Source organism: Falco punctatus, assembly GCF_963210335.1.
Source record: "Falco punctatus genome assembly, chromosome: 1".
Lineage (NCBI taxonomy): Eukaryota > Metazoa > Chordata > Aves > Falconiformes > Falconidae > Falco > Falco punctatus.
In genome coordinates, this window is record NC_137580.1 from 18,335,201 (window position 1) to 18,358,412 (window position 23,212).

The 23,212-nt window shown below is 48.2% G+C and overlaps 1 protein-coding gene across 2 annotated transcripts in view; it reads left to right on the plus strand.

Moving 5' to 3' along the window:
* The window catches only part of SCD5 (stearoyl-CoA desaturase 5), a 31,518-nt gene extending 12,681 nt beyond the window's left edge, over nt 1–18,837 (plus strand). For both annotated transcript variants that reach the window (XM_080393393.1, XM_080393394.1), the window contains exons 2-5: nt 9,688–9,818; nt 14,761–14,966; nt 16,367–16,599; nt 17,161–18,837. In XM_080393393.1, coding sequence (XP_080249519.1) covers nt 9,688–9,818; nt 14,761–14,966; nt 16,367–16,599; nt 17,161–17,351 — 761 coding nt within the window. In that variant the 3' untranslated portion in view covers nt 17,352–18,837. The remainder of the gene's footprint in view (nt 1–9,687; nt 9,819–14,760; nt 14,967–16,366; nt 16,600–17,160) is intronic.
* Nucleotides 18,838–23,212: the final 4,375 nt, after the last annotated feature.

The following is a 23,212-nucleotide window of genomic DNA, read 5'->3' on the forward strand; positions in this document are numbered from 1 at the left end:
GCCATTAACATCACTAGAATTCCCATCTTGTTAAGAAATTGTTCTCTCCTTTATCTTGCTTCCTGATCCTTGAACTGCTAGATACACAGTGTGTGTGCAAACATGTATAAGCCTTTGCCAAATGTAGCTTCAAGCACTCCCACCTGGGGCTGGGAACGTGTCAGATCTTGTAGGCTAAACAGTGTTGGAAATGTCATCACCCAGCAGTGAGACCTCCAGCAGACCCAGGGCGCCGTATGCTTCTGAAGCTGTCATCAAAACGATGGCAGTAGGAGAGCTAAGGTTTTTCCACCATAGCAACTGGAAGCCAAAGACACCGCTCAAGGAACACCTCCCTGATAGAAAATAACGCCGCAGGTTGGTTGTGAGCGGGGTTTTGCATGGGAAGCAGCTGTGGGCTGAGGCTGTGACACAGCTTGGGAGAAAGGCAGCCGCAACCAGAAATCAGACTGACAGGAGGCTCAAACGGGGTGTGTTTTTGTGGCTGGAGTATGCAGGTTTTTTTCCCACCTTGTTTCTCACCGCAGTGAGCACACTGGAAGTTTTTCTGGTCTGTGCTTCATTGTTGGTGCTCCTGGTTTTCTGTGCTGGCTTGTGACCCTTCCATCTGCCAGAGCGCCAGCCGAGGGGGATGCCGTGGGGAGGCAGGAGGCACTCGGCAGTCTGAAGAGGGATCTGGCAGCCCCAGCTGGGGGTCCCCTACTTGCTGGCCTGAGGCCATGGAACAGCAGCAGCCAGTATCTGTGTTAGGGCTATAGCTGTCAGTGATAGTGGCCAGTCCTAGGAGAGAGCAATGCTCGCACAGCTTGTTCTGAGCTCTGCGCTGGGCTTTGCACCAGAACAGGAGTAAATGAGGCTGATGTCCTCAGAATGAGACCCTTACCCTTGGTGGCTGTCTTGATCCAAGATCTGTATCTCTCCTGGTAAGAACAAGTCTGATAACAACTCTGGGGCAGCCTCCAGCCTTGGTAATTGCTTTTCACGTACTCTGTGCAAGGTACCAATGCCAAGTCCACCAGTGTACAGACACTGCTAGTGCAACAGTAACTGGGCTGTGTCCTCTTTTTTTTCCCTTCATAATTTTTTTTGTCTTCTCTGAATAGCAACTTATCTTACCCCTTTTGGGATAAAATGTGGGGCTAGGTGAGCCACCATTCTCATCTCGTGAGGCATGTCATCTGTCGTGTTTGGAGTGGTGAGCACCCTCCCCTGTGCGTTTTTTCCCATTGTTGATACTGGTGAGACAGCAGTGGTCTGGGAGTTCCTACCTTGCTTTCTGGTGCTTGTACATCCCCATGTTGGCTGACCTAAGATGACTTGAAAGTGAGTCAGTGATATGCTGTGTCAGGACCAGAAGAACTTTGGTTGCATTTCGTAACATGCAAAAAAAGCTCAAATGTCCATGAAACTTGTCTAGTCCCAAAGCCTGTTTGGAAAATGGGGCTGCGGTGGGATCTGTGTCTGGTACAGCTCACCCAGACCAAACTGTGACAATGACAGCTCTCCGGGCTCGTGCCGCGTTCAAAGTAGTCACCTTGCTGTGGTTCAATGTAGTGTCCAAATCCCGTGCTTCTGCAAGGGACTGTGAGGTTTTTAGTCACGTATGAGAGAGATGCCAGCGATGGGACCGGCCAGGGCTGATTCCTGTCCCAGCTCCCGGCCCTGCTATCCCTCCTCTCCTCACCACCCCTGCGCACGGCCAGGGACTGCAGGCACTGGCTGTGAGTCGGTTCCAGGCTCCGCCTGTCATCACCCCACAGGAACGGTCGTGTGACATTAATTTGTATTTTAAAGGTGTTTTATATATTGACAGTAGCGCCCTTGTGAGTGTGCAACGGAATTTGTTTCACCGCTATTGTTTTTATGTTTGATGTTTTATCCCTTGGAGATAATTGTGGTTTGCAATGTTTGGCGTTAGTAACGTGCAGATAGTTGCTACTCAACACAGTGACTCCTTGTAATCTGCGCCTAAGAAGGATGCCCAGTCATCTCTTCTCTTTCAGGAGCCAGCATGTTGTTCAGATGTGCAGAATGAACCCAGTGCTTGTTGGGCTTCTTGTTTTGGTTGATTGGAGTTTTTTTATAACCAGATTAAATGTCAAAAGCAATCTGGAATCTGCTGGATTCACAAATAGTAAATACATATCATGTTTCTAATGTCGTCCCAGGTTTCAGAAACAGAAGAAGTTCTAATTGTGATATTCAGCATACAACAGAGTTGAAATTTCTTGAGGGAGAGACCTGCTCCAGCTTAAGCAACCACTTAGAGCAGAGGATGATTTCCTGGTGCCTGTGAAGAAGCTACAGACTGGCGGTTATTTCTCCATGAGGTCACTCCCCTGGACACTAATGTTTTCAGAAGAGCTTGGTTCTGGGCGTACTAAAGGTTTACTGGAAATCCAACCATGGGGTTAATGAGCTGTTCTGAAAAAGATGGCTCACGTGTTTTATGCTGTTGGTCTCCTATCCCATCCATTTTTAAATTATTTGCCTGGTGTAGTTTTCATTGCTTCTCTTTGACAGTGAGATGATACCTCTGTGCCTGGCTGTTCAAAATCACACTGATGTCTTGCTGCCTTATCATATTCCACACTGAGAATATTTTATGAGCTGTTGGTGATCTTGCTTGCAGGCTTCCGTTTCCCCAAGCATCTTGTCCTCATTGCAGATCCCTGTCTGCAGTTATCACCTCCCTGAACTACATTTATTTCCTTTTTCTATCCAGGCAGATCTTTTTGAGCCTTACTTTCCCTGCTTCTGCATGGATCCTTTTGTATTTCTTAGCTCTCCCACTGCTGCTCCAAATCTAACATCATCTGCAGTTGTAATTAATATTCTATTTGCCTTTGTTTCAGATCATTAATAAGGATGTTGAATAAAAGTCTTCTGCCTATTGATTCTGGCATGTTCCCATAAATAGCATCTGTGCACAGGCACACTGTACTTGGAAGCCTAGCAACCCACTGGCTCCTCGTTTGCATGGTAATTTAACCTCGTGTGTCTTGTCTGTCTTGCATCCTCTCCTTGTCCCTGTACACTGGTTCTTCCTTTTGTCCTTTTGCACAGGCTTACTTGTTTTCTTTTCTCCCCTCTTCCTCTTTGTTCCCTCTCTTAAATGCTTCTCCCACTGCTCCAGTTCAGAAGCATTTTGCTTATGCTGTGCCCTGTCAAGTGAGCTTGCGGTTGGAAATGCTCTTGCGGGACCTTCTGCAGAGCTCCAGGGGAAAGAGCGTGCTACCTGCCCAGGGGAGTGATGTGTTGGGGTCCCACTCCCATGAAGGCATCTCGCACCAGTTTACTCCATTAACACGTGGTTTGTGTATTGCAGAGCTTGCAGTAGGGAGGGTGTCAGACGTGATGAAAAATTCCTGTTTGAGAGTAATTCTGCCTTGAGGTCTTGAGAAAGAATAGGGAGAAACAAGGACAAACCCACTTAAAACCTCTGCTCTGCTGGGTTAAGTCATCCTTCTTTGAAACGGGTCCTGGGTTACCATCCAGTCAAAGGCAGCTCTGGGCTTGCTGTTTGTGTGGAGCCCAGAGATCTTGGCGGAGGCTCTGCTGTTTCAGGTACTTGTGCCCAGGTCTCAGACTTCTCCTGGACCTGCAGCAAGCCCTAAACATCCCTGCAGAGTTTTGGGTCTTAATTGGGATGGCAGTTAGAGCTGTTGGCTGGGACCGCTTTGTTGTGTATGTGATGGGAGCAGAGCTCTGGCCCTGGCAGGAGGCTCTGGCTGGTGGTGCTCAAGGGTGCAGCTGGTGGGGTGATGAGATGACAGCCACCTCCTGGGCCTTTCTGCACAGCTGTGGGCACCCTCCCAGCTGTGATGGGCACAGCTGAGGATGGCTGTGGTCATGTCCATGACTGTTACTGTACAAGGAGGTCCAGAGGCTACGTTTCTAGGGAATTGTCCTGAAGCCAGCGTGTTCAGATAAATGAGAAAAAAGTGGGCTTGACTGAAGCTAAAGCTCCTGTAATCGTTGCTTTGAGCAGACAGCAATTCAAAGCGAACCACAGCCAGCTGAAATCCTCTAAAACTGTAGATTTGGGGCTCCACCACCTGTCCAGGCCAAGAGAGCTGTTGGCTCTGGGGAGCAGCAGGCATGGCACACAGCATTCCCACGCTATCCTAGGAGCTAGGGAAGATAATTCAGCTCTTGTCCCAAGTAAATTCTCGAAAGAAACAATTTTTCAGTAGCAGAAGCAGGAGTGAATGCCCAAGAGGGCCCTGCAGGCCAGTGGAGCACCTTGCCATGCAGTGCCACAGTATCCAGGAGGTGCGGAAGCATGCGAGGGTGACACGTGCCTAACAACATGGGTATCCGCGTTAACAGGGCGGGTCTGGACTCTTGCACTGAACATGGTAGTTGGGAGCTGATGCTGAGAAGGAGCCGCATTTGGCTCTGTGTGTGGCAGGAGAGCCCTGTCGCAGGTGTCGGTGGACCGCAGGGCTGCGGAGCTGGCGCTGGGGTGCATTCTCAGCCCGGTGGCACGCTTCAGCTCCGTGCCAGGCGGGCGGCTCCGTGAAGCAGATGCTCCGTGCTGCCTCCAGTCCGTGAGTGAGGCAAAACTGAGTAAACCAGTCAGTTGATGGCTTGAAAGGATCTTCCTCATCTCCCTCTGGCTTTAGTATGAAACTGTGAGCTGCACAGCTCTAGCTTTTCGCAACACCAGATATACCAGCCTTAAACCCGCTGTCTTTCACAGATCCGTTCGCTGGCTGCTCTGTTTCCTCTTTTATCCCAGGTCTCTACAGACAGCTTTTTCTGCTGTGTTGGCTTTTGCTTTTTAATTTTTTTTCTTCTTGAAGTCCTCGTTTCACTACTTGCTTGCTTTATTTCTTTTACTTTGGTATTAGTGTGAATACAGCCTTTAGCTTGGTGGCTTCAGAACTGCTGCTGTACTGCTGACAGAATTCCCGTGCCCTGGCTCTCTCGGACACTGGCCCTGCCTGCCCAGCAGCAATGTGTGCTCTGTCCCCAGGCTTGTGGCGAGCAAGTCCTCACCCAGCCCTTTCCTAGCTCCGTCTTCCTTATCCCTCGAGCGCCTCTGGCTTCACAAGCAGCCCTCTCGGTGCAGTTTGGTGGCAGTGCTGGCTTGGCCTCCTGGTGAGAATAGCCCTGTGGAAATGCCTCTTGGCCTCATAGTTGGGCATCCTGGAGGGGAGGTGGGGACGCTGCCAACTTGCTGTTCTTCCTTCATATCCATCATCAGTGGCTGCTGACAACCTCCTCCGCCACACTCCAACACAGCCCTCGCCCAAGCTGCGCTCCTGCCAGCCCTGCAGCACCGCTTCAGGGGAGGAAAAGCAGTATATTGTTCATCAAGCAGATGGTCATCTGTGCTCTGAATTCAGAGTCTCTGATGCTCATGGTGGCCTGTGATTGTGTGTGAAGCAGATATACATGGATAGCACAGCTCAGTCTTAAATCTATAGATTAAGTTTGAAGTGCTACGGTTTCCTTGCGAGTGTGATTTGCTTTGATAAGTCAGCCTGGTTGCAGAGCTAGCTCACTAAAACATGCAGAAGACTAATCTGGCTATTTTAGCAGTTTCCTCTTTGAACATTAAGTACCTCACTAAATTAAAAAAGAACTGCATCGTTAACTGTTCAGGTTCCAGGTTATTTATTCGTACTTTTCTGGTGTTTTTCTTCCTCCCCCCTGTTTCTGCAGTAACTGTGGGTTTTATTCTCTGTTCCTTAGGAGACCTGTTTAGTTACAGGTCTAAGAGGGAATTTTCAGTGTAAGGGGAAATTGCTATTAACTGAGCTGCTTTGCTCCACGGTGTAATCCTTTCGTGTTTCATGGAGATGTTCACCCATACACTCACTCCCCACCTCCCAAAAATGAGCCAGGTGGGTAAGTAGTGGCTCCTTTCTCATGTAGTTACTGTGCATGATGAATGTAAAACTAAAATGGTTGATAGTCTGATTTTTGGTATGAGTTCATAACTTACTCGGCAAAAGCAAGCTTGAGAGCTATCTTTACATGGCAAGTGTTTATCATCTTGGCTGTTTATACGTTGGGAGTTAGTGGCCGAGTAATGTTTTGAGGCACCCTAGTTCCTGTAAGAACCACAAAAATCTGATACCACTGTACAGTGCGTTTGTCTGACAGGGTTTGTTTCTGCTCTGGTCACCAAACTCCTGTGTAATTTTTTTTTTTTTTTTAGTTTGTTTGTTTCTGGGGATGTTTCAGCCATCAGGATTTATATGAAGAAAACCCCTACTGTTAGGATTCCTCCTCCGCAAAGCCAAAAAATAGGTGTCTTGTACGGGTATATTTTAGCCATTTTAGTTTGATCACTGTGGGTGGTGGCTGGGGCTGGCAAGTCCCTCGAGGGCTGGAGAGGGCAGGAGCTTGCAGTGGTGACTGGGGGAAGTCCCGGAAAAGCCCCGTGTGATCAGGGCAGCATGTATCTGGGAGGCTCTGAGGGTATTTCCTCAGCCTGGTGTTTGTCCTGAGTTGGCCTTTCTGCCTCTCCACTTACCGAGCCACGCAGGCGAGAGCCACCTTGTTCCCGACTGTGGTTGCTGGCAGAGGCCAGCTGCCCCCTGTGAAACAGGCATCCCCCTCGTTTTTCTGGGGCACACCACCAGTCAGTCCCTGCCCCGAAGTACAGCTGAGCTTGCCTGCTCGTGGCTGGTGGCTAGAGACGTGCTGCCTGTGCGGCGATAAGGCTCCTGCAGAAACGTTTCAGACGGATCCAAGCCCTGTTTGTAGCCCAGCGCTTTGTGGGAAGTGTGAATGGGGAATGATGCTGGGAGGTACTGTTCAAAGGTATGGACACAGGGTGGCATGTAGACCCTAGGGCAGCCCCCAGACTCCCAAAATCCTGTTGTCCATTCTGCTGCAATGTTGGTGGTGTGGAGTGGGCTGAATGAAAGGGTCTCTGTTAAGCTGAGCTCTGTAAGAGCTGAATCAAATGGCATAAATCCCTTGTATTCGGTGCAGCTGTTCCATGTGGTCTATATGTTACCTACCGCTTGGCTACTTTCTTGCACTGGACAGAGAAGGAAGGCAAAATCAACCTTAATGTTGCATATGTCTCATTCTACCCACTTACCTTTAATTCCAGTTTTAAGCAGTCGATCATGATTAAGATGCATGTGTGCCTTGAAAAGCGCTTGGTCAACTAAATGATCTGTTGCTTTGAAGTGGGAGAAAAGCCCCTCTTTGTGCACTAAAGAAGCAAAGACACTGCTGAAGACGGGAGATTTCAGCCCCTGTGACTAGCATGAGGTTAACCAGTCATAAAGCCCACAGGCAATATGTTCTTGTAATGATTCAGGACTATAACCTTAGTATTTTTGTGTTAGCTGGATGTCAGTAATCTGTGTGTCACAGATCTGTTTCCACAATTACAGTCATTTCAACAATTTGGAAGGCCGAATTTAGTGATGTTTCTGCACAGCTCAACATCACATACAGAAAATGACAGGATAGGCTTTCCCTAACTTCATAGAAGTCTTAAGTCCTTGCACTGACAAGGCATGTGCAAGAACTTTTAAGACTGCGACGGAGGCTGGAGTGTGAGTTGCTGTGGTGTCAGCATTTTTACTGATCTGAGAGTAATCTGAAAATAACGTGCAGAGAGAATGCGTGATTTTCAGTTCATTTCTGTACCCCCTTCAGGAAGCAGGCAGAAGTCTGAATTTGGCTATAGACTTCAGCTCACTGGATATAAATGCACAGATGAGCCTTCTCTGGGAGTAGCTTGAACACTGCAGCCTGCTGAAAAGAGAATCGCTTCTTCAGTGATGGTGTCCAAAGCGGGTTTTAGAGATGTGTCATCTTTACTAGGACTATTCTGAGCCCATTTATCTGCTGCTTTTTGTGAGAAAGGCTTTGGTTTGCTGTGGGGGGCATGAAGAGAATTTGAGCCATGTAAATAATGTGAAATGGTTTGGGTAAATCCGTTTTTGATGGATCCACCAGTGGAGTGGATAAGGTCCATTCGCTCCTTCAGTTCACAGGGGTGACAATCAACGTGAAATACAGTCGCTGTTGTTTTACCAAATACCTCCCTATTGTATTTTCTCTTAGCTGCTGTAATTTCAAGCACTGTACATTGGGAGTTGATGGACACAGAGTAGACACGCACCTACATACACATCTTTCTGCTTTCTTTTTACAAATGTAGATAGTTTATGTTATGTACTAGGAAAAGCTGATTGTGAATTCCTTTCTAGCCACTGCATGTCTACAGGGTTCCCTGCTGGACAGACTGTTGTGCAGACAGACACAGGTGAAAAAAAAACTTCTAGGGGTAGGATGTTCCCTTTTTGTTCCGGTAACTCTGTTTAGGTATTTGAAATAGGCTGTTTTAGCCAAGAGGTGCCTATGTGTGCAGGTGACAGGGAGCCCTGACTAAACAGCACATTACTTCAAACCGTGCAAACTCATTTGAGGTTGTCCTGTAATATTTTTATTGTTTGAATCCACTCTTGTTTTAACTGTACACTTGTAAAATGAGCCTGTACACTTTAGGCACAGTATGAGAAATCAACACCTATGGTAGGGAGACATAAAGTCTATGTATCACAACATCTGGGTAGAATGTGAGTAGTTTTAAGTGGTGCTGTTTATTTGGGACTTCTATAATAATTTCCTCCTAGCTGTTTCCATTTTCCTGCCGCTCTGTCTCCAGAAGGAGGAGCAGCTCTAACGCACTGTTCTTCCAACCCTTTCCCATAGTCTTCTCCTTTGTTGCAAGTCAAAACAACTCAGGCAACGGATCATCCATCACACAGGAATTCAAAGACACTAGAGACAAAACCAGCAAGCACATCGAAGGAGAAGCAATCAGTGCACAGATGTATGGCTTGAGCCCGTGGGCCCCAGGTCCACTGTCGCGTTGTGCTGGCCCAGCCAGCCATCTGCCTGCCCCCCGGCAATGCAAGGGTAACCGACCCGAGCATGTGTGAGTGTGGCCCCTGCTGAGAAGAGAGCCAGAGATGTACCGATGCTGCAGTGGAGGTATTAAAATATTTTAAGCATGGGGGTACACTGCAGGATGCATGTACTTGCGCTGTGTGCCTAGCGTGGTGCCAGTGTGGTAAGTAAGGAACAGACCTGCTTCCATGCTGTGTTGGCCATCTGAAAAAAATGCTCAAAACAAGGTTACTTGGCCGGTTTTTTAATTAAGGGAAGGAAAAGCAATTCCTGAAACTGAGGAAGGGGGTGAATCTTCTGCTTCCTGGCATGTTTTTATTATCGAGTCATGAGCTGCTGATGAGAAGTTTTTATTGTGGAAACTCTGACACAGCTTGTATCTTTAGGAGTGGGACATGATGCTCTGAAACCAGCTGACAGGCCGGACTCTAGCAAAGACCTGTCTGGAGGAGACTGGCCGTGTCCTGTTAGAAGAAGAGCTGTTGCTACTCTTCTGGCACAAGTGATGAACTTCCACTCTGCTGTACTTGGTGAAGGCACACTGCTGCAGCATGTCATGGCACGGTGCTTCGGTGCTGCCAGGCTCCCCTGAACAGTGCCGGGGTGGGAAGTGGAACAGTGTGTCCCTAGGGCTGCAGAGCACCGTGCCTCGTGTCTGCCAGGCCTCATCTTCTGAGTGACCCTGCAGTGTCAGCAGGCAGGGGCAATGGTCATCTTTACATTTAAAAAAAGGAAAAAATAATGGCAGTTGGGCCCTGGCACATCCTGTGTTTTGTTTCTGTTGTCTTTCAGCGTATTTCTGTTTCCTGATGACGGCGCTGGGCGTGACAGCTGGTGCGCATCGCCTGTGGAGCCACCGTTCCTACAAAGCCAAGCTGCCTTTGCGGATCTTTCTGGCTGCAGCTAACTCCATGGCTTTCCAGGTGGGGTTGTGTTTGCCCGTCCAGATTCTTGGCCTCTGTGCCCTGCACAGCTTGCTCTCCTGTGCAGGGATCCCCTCAGCTTAGACACAGCAAAAGAAAAAAAAAATACTGGCAGAAAGACATTTGCTGATAACATACTCTGCTAGCTTGGTGGATGCAGAGCCCACACACAACAGTATGCATTAGCTAGTCCAGGCGCAATAATTAAGGACCCAGTTGAATATGCCCAGATCAAGATCAGGGGCCCAGCACCCCAGCAGCCCATCTGTGGCACAGGTCAGGCCCCACACTTCACAGGACAACATGGAAACTTTTCTAAAGGCCAACTTGATGCAAATATGTCTCTGCAATTAAGTCTCTTTGTCCATCCAGGCAGTTGGAGGGTTTGACATGCCCAGAAAGGAGAGCAGCCGTCCTTTCACAGTCTCAGTTTCTCTCTGCTTTATACAGCATTTTTCACCAGTAAAATTCAAATACATTTGCAAAGAAGCATGTTACTAGCACTCTACTTACGAATAGGAAGTCTTAGACCTCAAAAATATTTGTGTAACACCCAGCTGGTGATAGGATTTACCCCTTCTTCTTGGTGTGAATTTAGTTACTCCTTTGGCTGATCAAAATAGGGATATGAACCTGTAGTAACATTAAACTGACTGAGCTTGGCTGCTGTAACCCCTTGTAACACCAAGTACCATGTGTGTGTTGTGCATTGAATTTTTAGCCTTTGCCCTTCAGCCTGTTTGGTTGACTTCTCATTCAGGTACCTTTGCAGAGGCTGAAGAGAGTCCCTTTATCCACTTCTGTACCGTTCACTTATCATCTTTGATCTTTTTTTTTTTTTTTAAGGTGGAAAAAAATAATCTTGTTAATCCCTTTAGACATTACAAAGAGCACAGTGCTTTTGCTTGAATATGGGAATGTGTCCATTTTGACTATAACTTTCCTTTGTTCTGAGCTATATCCCAGCTGTTTTGTGCTGCTCAGTTCCTTGCAGAGCTTTACAAGCCCTTTGCTTGGCATATTAAACAAGTGTTTGAGTTTTGAGAACCTCCTGGTACTGTCCTCCTGTTTTACAGCCAATCTTATCTTTCATAAGTAATTTAAATGAATGCGCCGAGCTGGGTGCACTGAGCCTGCATGTTGGGATTTCATTGTGTGCTTCTCCCCTGTTGCTATGGATTTTGCTTTCAGCTGCATTGGCTTCGTCACTGCTTTTGGCTGAGGACATGGTGTGATTCTGAGGCAGGAAAGTACTTCAAAGTAGCTTCAAGCCACCTTTGCGCCCTTCCTATCGGAAAAAAAATGAAAGGCCAAATCACTTACTCTTAAGTAGCCTGAAGCTTCTAATTACTGTGACATCCATTGCCTGCTAAAGGCTGTTTTCACCACCACAAGCAGACAGTGAATGAGTTTTCATGTCCATCTCCCTCGTGTTGGCTGTGGGAGGAAGAGATAGCATTGGAGATACCTAGAGCATCCCTGGATGCTGAATATTGAGGAAATCTTCAGACTTCTTGAAGGGCAGGGGAGACTCTGCTGAAGAGTTTTAACCTGATGCTGCATGGGCTATGACACGCTGTCCTTCCTCTGAAGGTGCAGCCCTTTTTTGTTCTGTTGCCCAGTGCATTTTTTATGATTGAAGCATGCTGAGCTGTGTTTCTTCTCTCTATCTAGAGTGAAGCTCTCACAGTTTTGAAAGACTGTTTCTTGCTGTCACGTATCTGTTTCAGAAATAGGTAATACCTGGCTTACTTGATCTCCAAGTGTTTAAGTTTCAGCGTCTCAGCTGGGACGTGCTGGTGTCTCCTCTGCTAACTGCGTTGTACTGTTGCTCCTGGCCATCTCAGTGAAATAAGCTGTGGTGTTCACCTGAGGCTCTGCTGTGAGCATTTGCACACAGTAATGGTGGTTGTATGGAAATCTGTGTCAGCACACCGAGGTGGTTATGTAGCCCAATTTGTTGCCACGTTTCAGTCTGAAGGTTTATTGAGGGAGCTGCTAATGAAACCTCGTGACTGCATCAGTGTCAAAGCATGATGCTGTCACTCTGCTTTGGAAGGGATTTCGTTCCTGTGTTTACCTGAAACTCTTATCAAGAGCGAGGTGTTCCTGAAAAGTAGTTGCTATTAATAGGCTCGGAGCATATTTCATATTTGCATGTGCAGCGCTCCAGTTCTTGGTGTATTTATTGCCAACAGTTCTGGCCTCTGGCCTTTATTTCCTCTTAGCCTTTGTGGGTTTTAATTAGATGCAATTCAGCTGTTTCACAGCTTTCTAACCCTTTCATCTGGGGAATCATGTTTTCTACCAGCCCTGCAGGTGCTTGCTGTGGTATGAAAAGCCAAGTTAATGTCTCACAGTCTCATTGCTTTGACATGGTTATCTGCCGTCCCACAAATAATTTCATCTACTGCTCTTGTGACAAACTGATCAATAGTTTCAGTTGAAAAAAAAAATTCTGGTTAAGAAAGAGGATCTTTCCTAGCTGTGCTTCTTGCATTACCCTGTTTTATTTTTAAATGACTTAATCTTGGCTTTTTCCAAGTCTTCTGGATATTCCCACTGAAGCCATTTGAAGTAGTGTAGAGGCTTTCATTCCTTTTCATTTCTCTGCAGGAAAAAAATAAGATGGCAGCAAGATAAAGAACTCCCCTTGTTCTCACTGAAGAGTTTGGAGGCTTGCTTTGCTTTGCTCGGTTTATTCTCTTGTGCAGTGGGATAGTTAAGGTGCAACATACTGGAGCACTGGTAAGGGGCTGATATTTACTGCCTCCTCTCAATGGCATAGATGAGTCAGTGCTGCAGAAAAATCTTACCCTCATCACCAGCCCACTCCCAGTGTCACTGCAGCCATGACGTGACAACGGTACAGGACTGAGCACAACTGAGTGCAGTACAGCCGACATCTTTCAGGGGCTTTTGTTCTTCGCTTGTCCCTTGTGGGCTCTGGCAGGCAGAGAGCATCTTTGCAAGGCTGAAATTGGACACAGAGGCATTTGAGCTGGATTCTTTAGCTGCTCTTTGTAGTTTGAAGTCCCCTCAGCAGCAACAGCGGCAATGTTGGCAGCTGAGAGAAAGAGCAATGACTTCGGCGATGCTTTCAGCCTAGGGCTTTTTGTCTCACAAAATACAGATATACACAGTTGTCATTAGCCTGGGCTTACCGCGTCCCGCAATATATTCAGTGCCCTGATGGCTGCTGCACTGCGGTTACTTCACAGGGACACCGCAAATGGCTGGCTTGGTTCTGCTAGCAGCAAAGCTGCTGTGGTTGGTGGCTGTGGGTGCTACTGTTGTTCCTAAAAGTAACCTGAGCCCTTCCTTTCTTTGGCTATTACTGCATGTGTACCTCCCTGGCTGTACAAAGTTGGAAACAGCAGAGGAAAGCACACTCCGCTAAGCATTCTCTGATTAAAGTTCACACTTTTGTGAATCTTGGCATTAACTAACATTTCCATGTTTTGGTGCTGGTGTTGGGCCCTTAAATTCACAGACAAGTGTGTGGCCTGTGTTTTGTGTCGTGTTGTACGTGCTTACAATGCCCTGCACTAATAGCTTAGCACCACTGCAAAACCCACAAGTTTAGTCCAATAGCCAGTGCATCCTGCAGAGCAAACTGGGGGGCTGAAATCCCTGCAGCTGAGAAAACTCAAAAAGTCTCACTTGATGGATCTGGGTCTGAAATTGCAGTCCATCCCTTACTCCCTGCAATCCACATAATCCCATTTACAGCCATAAGGCATTCCCGTCCCCCTTCCCTGCTGACAGCTTGAACAGCAACAGGACTGAACTTGCTTTGTATCCTATCTGGATCCAATGCTGAGCTGATGTGATGGGTCTGAGACTTTTATTCCTTTCTGGCTGCAAATGCAAGACTTGATTTCCCATAAAACAGGCACATCTCCTTTAGTGTCTTCATCATAGAATCATGGAATGATGTGGGTTGGAAGGGACCTTAAAGGTCATCTAGTTCCAACCCCCCTGCCATGGGCAGGGGCACCTTCCACTAGACCAGGTTGCTCAAAGCCCCATCCAGCCTGGCCTTGAACTCTCCCAGGAATGGGGCATCCACAGCTTCTCTGTGCAGCCTGTTCCAGTGCCTCGCCACCCTCGCAGTAAGGAATTTCTTCCTGATACATAGTCTAGATCTACCCTCTTCAGTTTAAAGCCACTATCTCTCATCCTGCGGTGACTACAGTCCCTGATAAAAGAGTCCCTCCGTGTATTCCCTGTAGGCCTCCTTTAAGAACTCAAAGACTGTGCTCTTGTGCACATCCCTGCAGACCAGAGCAGTAATTTAAATGGAGGTGCTGGTTTTAGTGTGGAAGATGCATCCCCTCAAAAGGCTGAGCAGGTTCAGCTCTTGTTCAGATTAGGAAAAGGCGTGTGTAGTGTTCTACAAGCTCTGTCCCATTTTCAGTGCTGCCTTTGTGCCTGGAGGGCATCAGTGGTAACCAGCCACAACCAGCTTAGAAAAAGGATGCCAGAACTGGGTGCCTGTGCACAGTAGTGCCCTGAAAATAAATGTGCAAGCTCCCCCCTGGCAGGGTCATAGAATAACAGTGTAAATGTGTGTGTACCTGGTCCCTCCAGCCCAGTGTCCGTCCTCGTACAGTGAACACCCAGGGAGGACATGGGACCAGGGCAGACTGGTGATGGTAACTCCCAAGAAGCTGTTGGTGTCCAGCCATCTCCAGCTCTGGGACATGTCCAATCTGTGTCACCAGTCCCCAGAGCATGCCCCATTCTGTGGGCGCTGACAGGAGCAGTGTCATGGGCTGGCTGGCTGCAAAGCTGGGGTACCTCAGGATGTCTTTAGTCAATAACCTTTTTTGAGGTCAGAGGGGTTTGTTGTTGTTACTGTGAGGGGAAGGAGCTGGGGGTGGTACTGCTGGAGCAGCACCCAACCTCTTTCCTCTCACCCTGCATGCTTTCTGTGCAGAACGACATCTACGAGTGGAGCAGAGACCACCGTGTGCATCACAAGTACTCTGAGACGGACGCGGACCCACACAATGCCCGCCGGGGCTTCTTCTTCGCCCACATCGGCTGGCTGTTTGTGCGCAAGCATCGGGATGTCATAGAGAAGGGGAGGAAACTGGATTTCACTGACCTGCTGGATGACCCTGTTGTCAGGTTCCAAAGAAAGTAAGTGGGAGCGCTGGCCCTCACACGAGGTGGGTTGTCTGGTTGTGGCTTATTCCATACTTTTATCTTTCCCTTTTCTCCCTTAAGGTATCCATGCCACCTTGATTGCAGGCATTAGGACTGCTGTTCTTCTGGCCTCTGCTATTGCTACGCTGCTGATGCTTGCTGACTGGCCTTGCAGGCTCTGCTGCGCAAGCAGTGAGCCCTGTCCTTGTCCCTCTGCTCTTCCAAAAATCTAGGGCCGGCTGTGAAGACAGCCACAGCAGAAGTTGCTGGCATCTTGGCCTTCTCCTTTGATCATTGGAGCAAATGCTGTAATCACTAACGGCCTTAATGCAGAAGAGCACATTTCACTTTACAAACTCATCTTTGGCACCTGAGGGCCAGCACAGACGAAGTGCGTCCTCTCCCAAGACTCATTCTTCACAGGTTTTGCTGCTCTCCGCTTCTGAGCGCAGTTAGCCTCTTCTCCCTTTAGAGTAATATTTCCTCTCTCTTGGCTTTGCCTCCCCACTGCTGCTGAGCTGCTCCCTTTCTTCTCCACTTGCCTTGGATTAATTCTCCCAGCATGATTTTTCTTTTTGTTTCTCCCACTTTGGTCACTGCTCTTCACCTCTGTGCTCCCTGCATCCTGCGCTTTCTCTTCCCTCCCTTACATGGTTGTGTGGCTTTAGCCGTAGCGTGAAGTTTTCCTGTTTGTTCTCAGACTGTTCAGCTTCCTCCCTCCCCATTTTGGACCGCACACTTGATTTTGTCCGATATTTGAAGGAGTGGCAGGGTAGTGCCAGCCAGTGGGCTGGGACAGCAGCAGTAATCCTGGCTCCCAGGCCAAGGTGCATCTTTCTCCTCGCTCTCAGCATGTGCCTGTGGTCTCTTGGCAGCTGCTTTGGATCTGCTGGTGCTGTTGGAGCTCACGTGGCAGCAGTGGCGTAGAAAGGAGCACTCCTGCCCTGTGCTGCGGGTTCCCTTCTGATCTGGACACAGGGAATGTCTGTGCCAGCTCTTAGCGGTGAAGGTGTTTCTGACACAGCTCCACCAACGCCACGCCAAGCCCCGGGCTTTTCCGGTCCCAGAGCTGGACCCTAGGCACAGAGTGTGCAGCTAGCTGTGCCCTTCCCCAGGTTTAAAGGTGCTGAGCTCAAGACGTTGGCTTTGAGACTGGGTCTCAGCTGTTTAGCTCCGCTGTTAACTTGCTGCTTCAGGGTTTCAAGTTGTCTTCGTATTTTGAATTACACTTGGAAAAATTATGTCATGATTGTGGATATCTGAAACATTCCCTGCTGTCCTGGTTATGGGACCAACCCAGGTTATGCCAGAGTTTTCTGGCAGTCTCCAGAGATCCCACCTCTCTTCATCCTAGCTGTTACTCCCACCATAGTAACGGTGTCCTTTCCCCACAGGTACTACAAGAGTTCAGTTGTGCTGATGTGCTTTGTGATCCCTACTTTTGTGCCGTGGTACCTCTGGGGCGAGAGTCTGTGGAACGCTTACTTCCTTGCCTCCATTCTCCGGTACACCATCTCCCTCAACGTCACCTGGCTGGTCAACAGCGCCGCTCACATGTACGGGAACCGCCCCTACGACAAGTACATCAGCCCCAGGCAGAACACCTTTGTCACTGTGGGAGCCATTGGTAAGTGCTGTAGCTCTGGGTAGAGCTTTGCAAACTCAGAGTGACACCCCATCCTCCTGCACCCTGGTCAGGGCTTTGGGCACCTGCAGCTGGACACCACTTGGAGCCAAGGCATGGAAGAGGCCGGAGCTTGCACATCCTAGAGGAAGGCTCCCTGGCTTTATTCATGGTGCCCACACTGAGATAATGCCGTGTAGCCTCTGGGCAGAGATGTGTTCCCAGTAGCAGCCCTCTCTTCTCAACAGTTGGCTGGGGACAGCACAGCAGAAGTGACTCTGCTTCTCACTCGGTTGAGTGTGTCCCCTCCTCAAGCACTGACTGTTTTCTTCCCTGAGCACAAGGGGTGGGGTGTGCCCCTTCTTCCTACTGGGGAGCCAGGCCCAAAGCACTGAAATGGAGTCTGCTGTGGGTCTGCCACAGAGGTCTCCCTTAGCCAGGTGTGGAGCATAACCTGCACTGAATTCAGGACTTGGGAAGCAGGTGTTGGGGTGTCCCACCCGCGTGTTCTTAAGTTCACAAATGTGCCAGCCGTTTGGTCTTTAAACTCCCTCTCTTTTTCAGGTGAGGGTTTCCACAACTACCACCACACCTTCCCATTCGACTACTCAGCCAGCGAGCTGGGCCTGAAGTTTAACCCCACCACCTGGTTCATTGACTTCATGTTTTGGTTGGGGTTGGTCACTGACCGCAGGCAGGCTCCGAAGGATATGATCGAGGCTCGCAAAGAAAGGACTGGAGATGGCAGTGCTTGAAAAGTAACGCTTTGCTCTGCCAGCACTGTCGTGAACGTGGGTGGGTGGGTGTGCATGCACCCCTGTGCCTGTGGTGGATTTATTTTCCTCTGGGTAAAATTAGCTTTTTCAGATCAGTTGGGCCAAATTAATTCCCTAGGAACAGATTCGGCCCCAGCTTTTTTTCCTTACTAGGTGTCTTATGTCCAAACTTCAGACTATTAAGTGTAAAAATGTTATATATTATTTAATATTATAGTTAAACAGGAGAGAGATTTGATTTTAGTCACTGTAGTTCATGTCTGAAATACATTGTAATTTGCTTGTTCATGGTAAACTTTGGCAGGCTGGAGAAACTTAACTATCCTTTCCAAGTGCAGTTAGGGGAGATTTTTGTTCCTACTGTTAATGAAATATGCTTTTGAGACACATCCCTCAGAGGGGATGGGGCAGGGCCTAATGTGTTGTTTCAGCCACAGACTAATGGAAAGGACAGTAACGACACCGATGAAAACCAGAATGACCAAGGGGGAAAATCAGCCTAAACTTAGTCAGACATTAGTTTGAAAAGTTGCTTTCTTGTTTTTGTTAGCCCTGTTAGCCAGCCCAGTGCTCTGTCGTCTTTGCTAAATATGAAAACCATTTACTGCTGAGCAGGCTTTTGTGTTGAAGATTAGTCTCTGTACAGGCCAAAATACCATCCGATGCTATGTTGAGATGATTCCTTTGTGTTGCGTATGCATCGTAATTTGTAAAGGTACAGAGCTCAACCATGTCTTAAGCCAAATAAAGCTTCGGTTTCAATGTTTGGAGACCTAAGTTATATCCTAATCAGTCATGGCCATCCATGCATGCATGTTTTAGCTCCTTTTGCACAAGAGGCCTCTTAATTTCTTTTTTTCTGCCTTTGACTAGTGGGTCTTAGAAAACTGACCTTTGTCTAAGTCAGAGTCTCTACTAATATTTCAGCTGCATGCAACATCCATTGGTTTCTGAGCAAAATATAAAGACAGTTATGTAGCATCTGAATTTTAACAGTTGCCTTGTTTAAAAAAAAAAAAAAAAAAAAAGGCATGTGGAATTAATGGGACATATAGCCCTTTGTGTTAGACGTTAGCCAGTGCAGGAGAGAGGCTTTGTACTGTCAGCACTGGAGCACTTTTGAAGATAGAGGGCATGATTTTCATTTATAAAGAAGGTCACTGCCTTGTCCCTCAGAGAGGCAGTGCCTGTTTCCCAGCTGTGTGGCCCGATGCCCTGGGCAAGGCAGGGATCTTGAGATAACTGAGACTCAGACCCAGATATTTTCAGGAAAGAACTGGAAAATAAAATTTAAATGGTTTCTTTTATGTTCTGTTTCTTGATTTTTTTAAATGACGCCATATAATATAAAAGAGTTGTCTTTATTCTGTATTTCATCCAGCAGGTGTTTTAACAGTGTTACTTTGCCATTAATGATGTGTAAACTCTTGAGTGATTTACAATAAACAGTTACGAGTTAGACTGACGGCTGTGTTTTATTTTAAAAATCTCCCAAAGCAAAGAGCTTTGTGCATCACACGTCAGAATTACAGCGGTGTTTCACTTGGCATTTCCAGCTATTCACTCGGGGCAGCATTTCCAAAATACCTCCCCCCTCAGCGTTTCTGGTTGCCTCATCAGTGGAAAAGGAGTGCTGTCAAACGGAAGGGCACAGAGAGATTTGATTACTTTGGGCTTAATGACCAAGCTGATTTAAGGGGAAAAAAGAAAATGCAAGCTGACATAAGCTTGAAGGGAAGCCGTGGCAAGTTCTTGCATGTGAAAATCACAATTTAATAGCACAATATCAGCCCAATGTGACAAGGACAATGCTTTAACCAAACCTATTAAGTATTTTGTTCAGATTTTGCATTAAGTTCTCCTTGTTTCTGCCGAGATATGTCTGAAGACCTGCGTGTGCCAGAAGTCATGTCTTGATGTGCATTCGTCCACAGTTGGGGCTGTTTGACAGACATGGGAATCGCACACAGTAGAGTGGGAGATGCCTCCCCACCACCCCCTAGGGTGCCTGCCAGAGAGGGTGGAATTGGACTCCCAGAGCTTGGAGGTTTCTGACCTGTTGGTTACAAAGATAGTGCTGTTCCTTCCTTCTTTGCATGGTTGACAAGCCCTTGGAGAGTGGCAAAAATCATTGGGAACCAGCCTTCAGAATTACGTGGGAAGTGGGTGTGGACTTCATGTTTGAGTGTAAGAGCAAGGCTGGGAAGACGAGCAAATGCCTAATCTTACTGGTGTTCCCATGATTTTGTTTGTGCAGTTTCCTGGCTGGAGAACTGCAGTGAATGCTCTTTACAGGCACGTGGATACACATCTTCCTGTTGATCTTTATCATACTTGAGATCCTTTTGTATCTTTTTTTGTACTGCTGTTACTTGGACTTCCTTAATCTGATTTCTGACAAGTACATGGTGTAAGAAGAGTAACTTGCCCTGTAAAGAGGTACGCCATTCTGAACCTCTCTACCTGAAATTACAAGGTAATTTTTATTCTATTTTAGCATTCCCTGTGGGTATAGCAGCAACAGCAGTTCCAGGCAGATTCAGGGATCTGAGATGTTGAAACCGTTGGCGAACCACCCATGGTTTTGAAAAACTGAAAGTAAAGAAACCTTGGTAAGGTGGGTGCTGAGGCATGAGCTGCGCTCATTTCTGTGGACTTTGGTACCTCTCCTGCTGATCCGGTAGTAGAGGACCCCACTAGTACTTTCCGGGCAGCACAAAAGCAGTGAGGGACTGGGGGTTGGTGGCTGGCTGTAGGCTGGGCTAAACCAAGGATGCGGTGACTGTCAAACTTAGCCCTAAGACCCGATTGTCTGTTGTCTCTTAACTGTTCCCAGCACATTGAACTATCTGGAATAACACCACCTGAGAAGAGGTATTTGTACGCTGTCCTGTAGGCTGTTTCCAGGCTCTCAGGCTTTGTCATGCAGCAGGGACTGGATCTTTACCTTTTTTTCCCCGAAATTGGTGGGGCCCTTAGGAAATGCAGTGCTGCCTCAGGGGTTGTGTGCTCCTTCCACTCCCAAGCAGAAACCCCCAAGCAGGTCACCTGCTTCCTGTCACGGGGTGGCTCATCTGCCCTGGGACTTGGCACAGTCGCTAAAAGAGAATTTCAGCTGTAACTTGCAGCATGTACTCGGCTGCGCAAATATTGATGAAGCCCCATTAGGGCTGCGTACAAACACAACCGTCGGGGTGTGGCATGAGGTCAAGGTTGCAATGAGCTTCCAGGTTCCATCTAATCCCATCTTTGCTGTGGTCAGGCACATGGGCTGGGCTGCATTCAGGTAACCCTCAGAGCAGAAGGCAAGCGTGAGCAAAACCTGCTGGTGCTGGAGTTACACCTCAAGAAAGGGGCTGTGGTGAGAGGGTGAGCGCTGGCACTGAAGATACGTGTCAAGAGCAGCCAAGCGGAGGGGACATGTCCTGTGCCATCTCCTGCCCGGCAGCCCCACGGCCACGCTGGCGGCAGTCCTGCTTTGCACCAGTGGGCCAGGTGCTGTGCCAGGGTCCTGCGTGGCAGCACCGCAACTTCGCTTAGTCCTTTGGCACTCGGGTGCAGAGCTTTGCACAGGGGCCTGGGGTGGGAAAAGAGTGTGTGGCCAGCACTAGGCTGGTCACCGTATCCCTGAGCTGGTTTAAAAACAGCTGGTGAAAGCCGGGGTTGCTGGCGGCGAGGTGCAATATGCGGAGGAGGCTGCATGGGTCCTTGGGGGTGGATTTCTGCCCACTCCCTTCAGTGGCTCTGCTGTTCCCTTGCAACTCCTGGTGATATCTGCATCCCTATCTGCTTCTGCAGCGTGCAAGCACAAGGTGACTGCTGTCCTCTGGCTAGCAGTGATAATTTTTCAGGCCCAGGAATTGGCAGCTTCCTGGAAGTAAGCCCAGCAGATGGGAAATGCAGCTTGGCTTCAGGTATCACATTGAGCTGTTGAGGTGGGAGGTTCCCAGGAAAAAAAGAGGTCTGAAAGGTCTCCTGTGTCCATGTGAGCCTGGGAGTCCATGCCAGGCATGAAACATGGTGACAGACCTACGGGCTCTGGTCAGCTGATGTTTGGGGTATTTGCAGGTGGGATGGCTCTCAGTTTGGAGGGATTCTTAACAGTTGACGATGCATCAGCTCCCAGGCTGTGGCCCCAAAAGCATAGCCGGGCCAGACTTGTATTACCTCGATATTTTTGCCGCCAGACCATTTCATAGCTATACCCTTATGCAGAAAGGGTCTCGCAGGGAGTTATGGGGCTCCTTTTCATCACCTTCTGGGGCATTTCTGGGAATCAAGGTACAATCTCCAGTAAAATCTTCTTTTAAAAGAAGAATAAAAAATAAAATTGAAAGCAAAGCCCAGTGGGAAGAGTAGACATCTGTTAACACATGCCCACATGCCCCAGCTCCCGCAATGCTTTGGCTCCGTGGTGCCCAGCCCAGGAGCTGAAATGTCTGGCATCCAGGGGCACACACCTGGCGATGCCAGCCCCACTAGGTGGGGGGAATTGGGGGAGAAATTCAAAACCCCTGAAACCTAGCAAAGCACTCAGTTTGTGGAGGACCCAAGGGTGCCCTTGCACGGGCAGAACTGTTTGGAGAGGCTTTTGCTGTTTAAATCACTCCTCACACATGGGGATGCATTGCATTTATGGAGCGCGTCTCCTGCTGCCCTGCTTCCTGGAGAGTTAAACCCTGGTTTAGGCTTTTTCTGAGAAAAAGATAGCAGAATTCCCACCCTGGTTTTGCAAATCTGCATTCAGCTGACCCTGGCAGGCCTGTCCAGTTGCTCTGCGTGCCGGCTGCCACCATACCCATCCAGTCCTGCTGGCTTTGGTACAGCCATAGCAAGTCCCAGGGAGGCAAGCGGTTTGCAGCCTCGTGCCAGGAGCTGTGCCGCTGCTCCCCACTTCATGCACCATCCATGGCCAAGCTGAGGTTAAGGCCAAAAGGGCAGAGAGCAAAGGTATGGCTCCAAAGCAGGTAAAGATGGGGCCCCGCCCCACACCAGCTGCATCAGTAAAGATAAATCCAGCGCCGAAAGAGAAGCAGATGAGCAGTTGAATCCCAACCAAAAAAAAAAACCAACAAAACCAAAACCAAACAAACTCTTTTGCAGACCTTGGCCTGGGAGAAAAGCTCTAGTCAGCGGCAGATAAAAACTGTACGTGAAATGGTGCCTACTCTCTCTGTGCAGCAATGCCTAACGTCAATATTAACGGGGGGTACTAAATTTTCCTGGCTGACATAATTCCATTAGTGTTTATAGCATAATAATAGGAAGTAATTATTTTACTTAATCTCATTATTCTTAAAAAAAAATAATTTGTCTTTTTTACAGTGTCCTGCCAGGCCAGAACACGTGTCTGCTGGGGCCAGGGCACACCAGACTGCAGCTCTCATCTGCGCTTCAAGGCTTCCTCCTCACAGTTCGGATCCTGACTGTCTCACAGGCAAGTCCTGTTTATCTGATGTATTTGCCATCACAGCAGTAACTCTTTTGACTTCTCTTATTATGGAAAAAAAAAAAATTGGAAATTTTGTATTCATTTTCTCTATTTCCATTCTTACCGTTTAAATGGTGCCACTTTCTTGCAGTGAGATGGAGTGAGTCACTTCAATTTGCTGCTCCAGTCCCAAATCTTGGTGAATTTTTCTGAGTGGAGATCATGCGGGTGAGCTGGGAAGAGGGAGCAGTTCATCTGGGAGGGCTGGGATCTGGGAATATTTCTTAGGATGAGAGAGAGCGCTTGCAGGTGACCGCCCCTCCAGCAAATCCTGAGCACATCTGTTAATGCCAAGCCAAGGGCATGCATGCTCAGACGGTATCTGTCTAGCAATGGGACACTTGGAGAA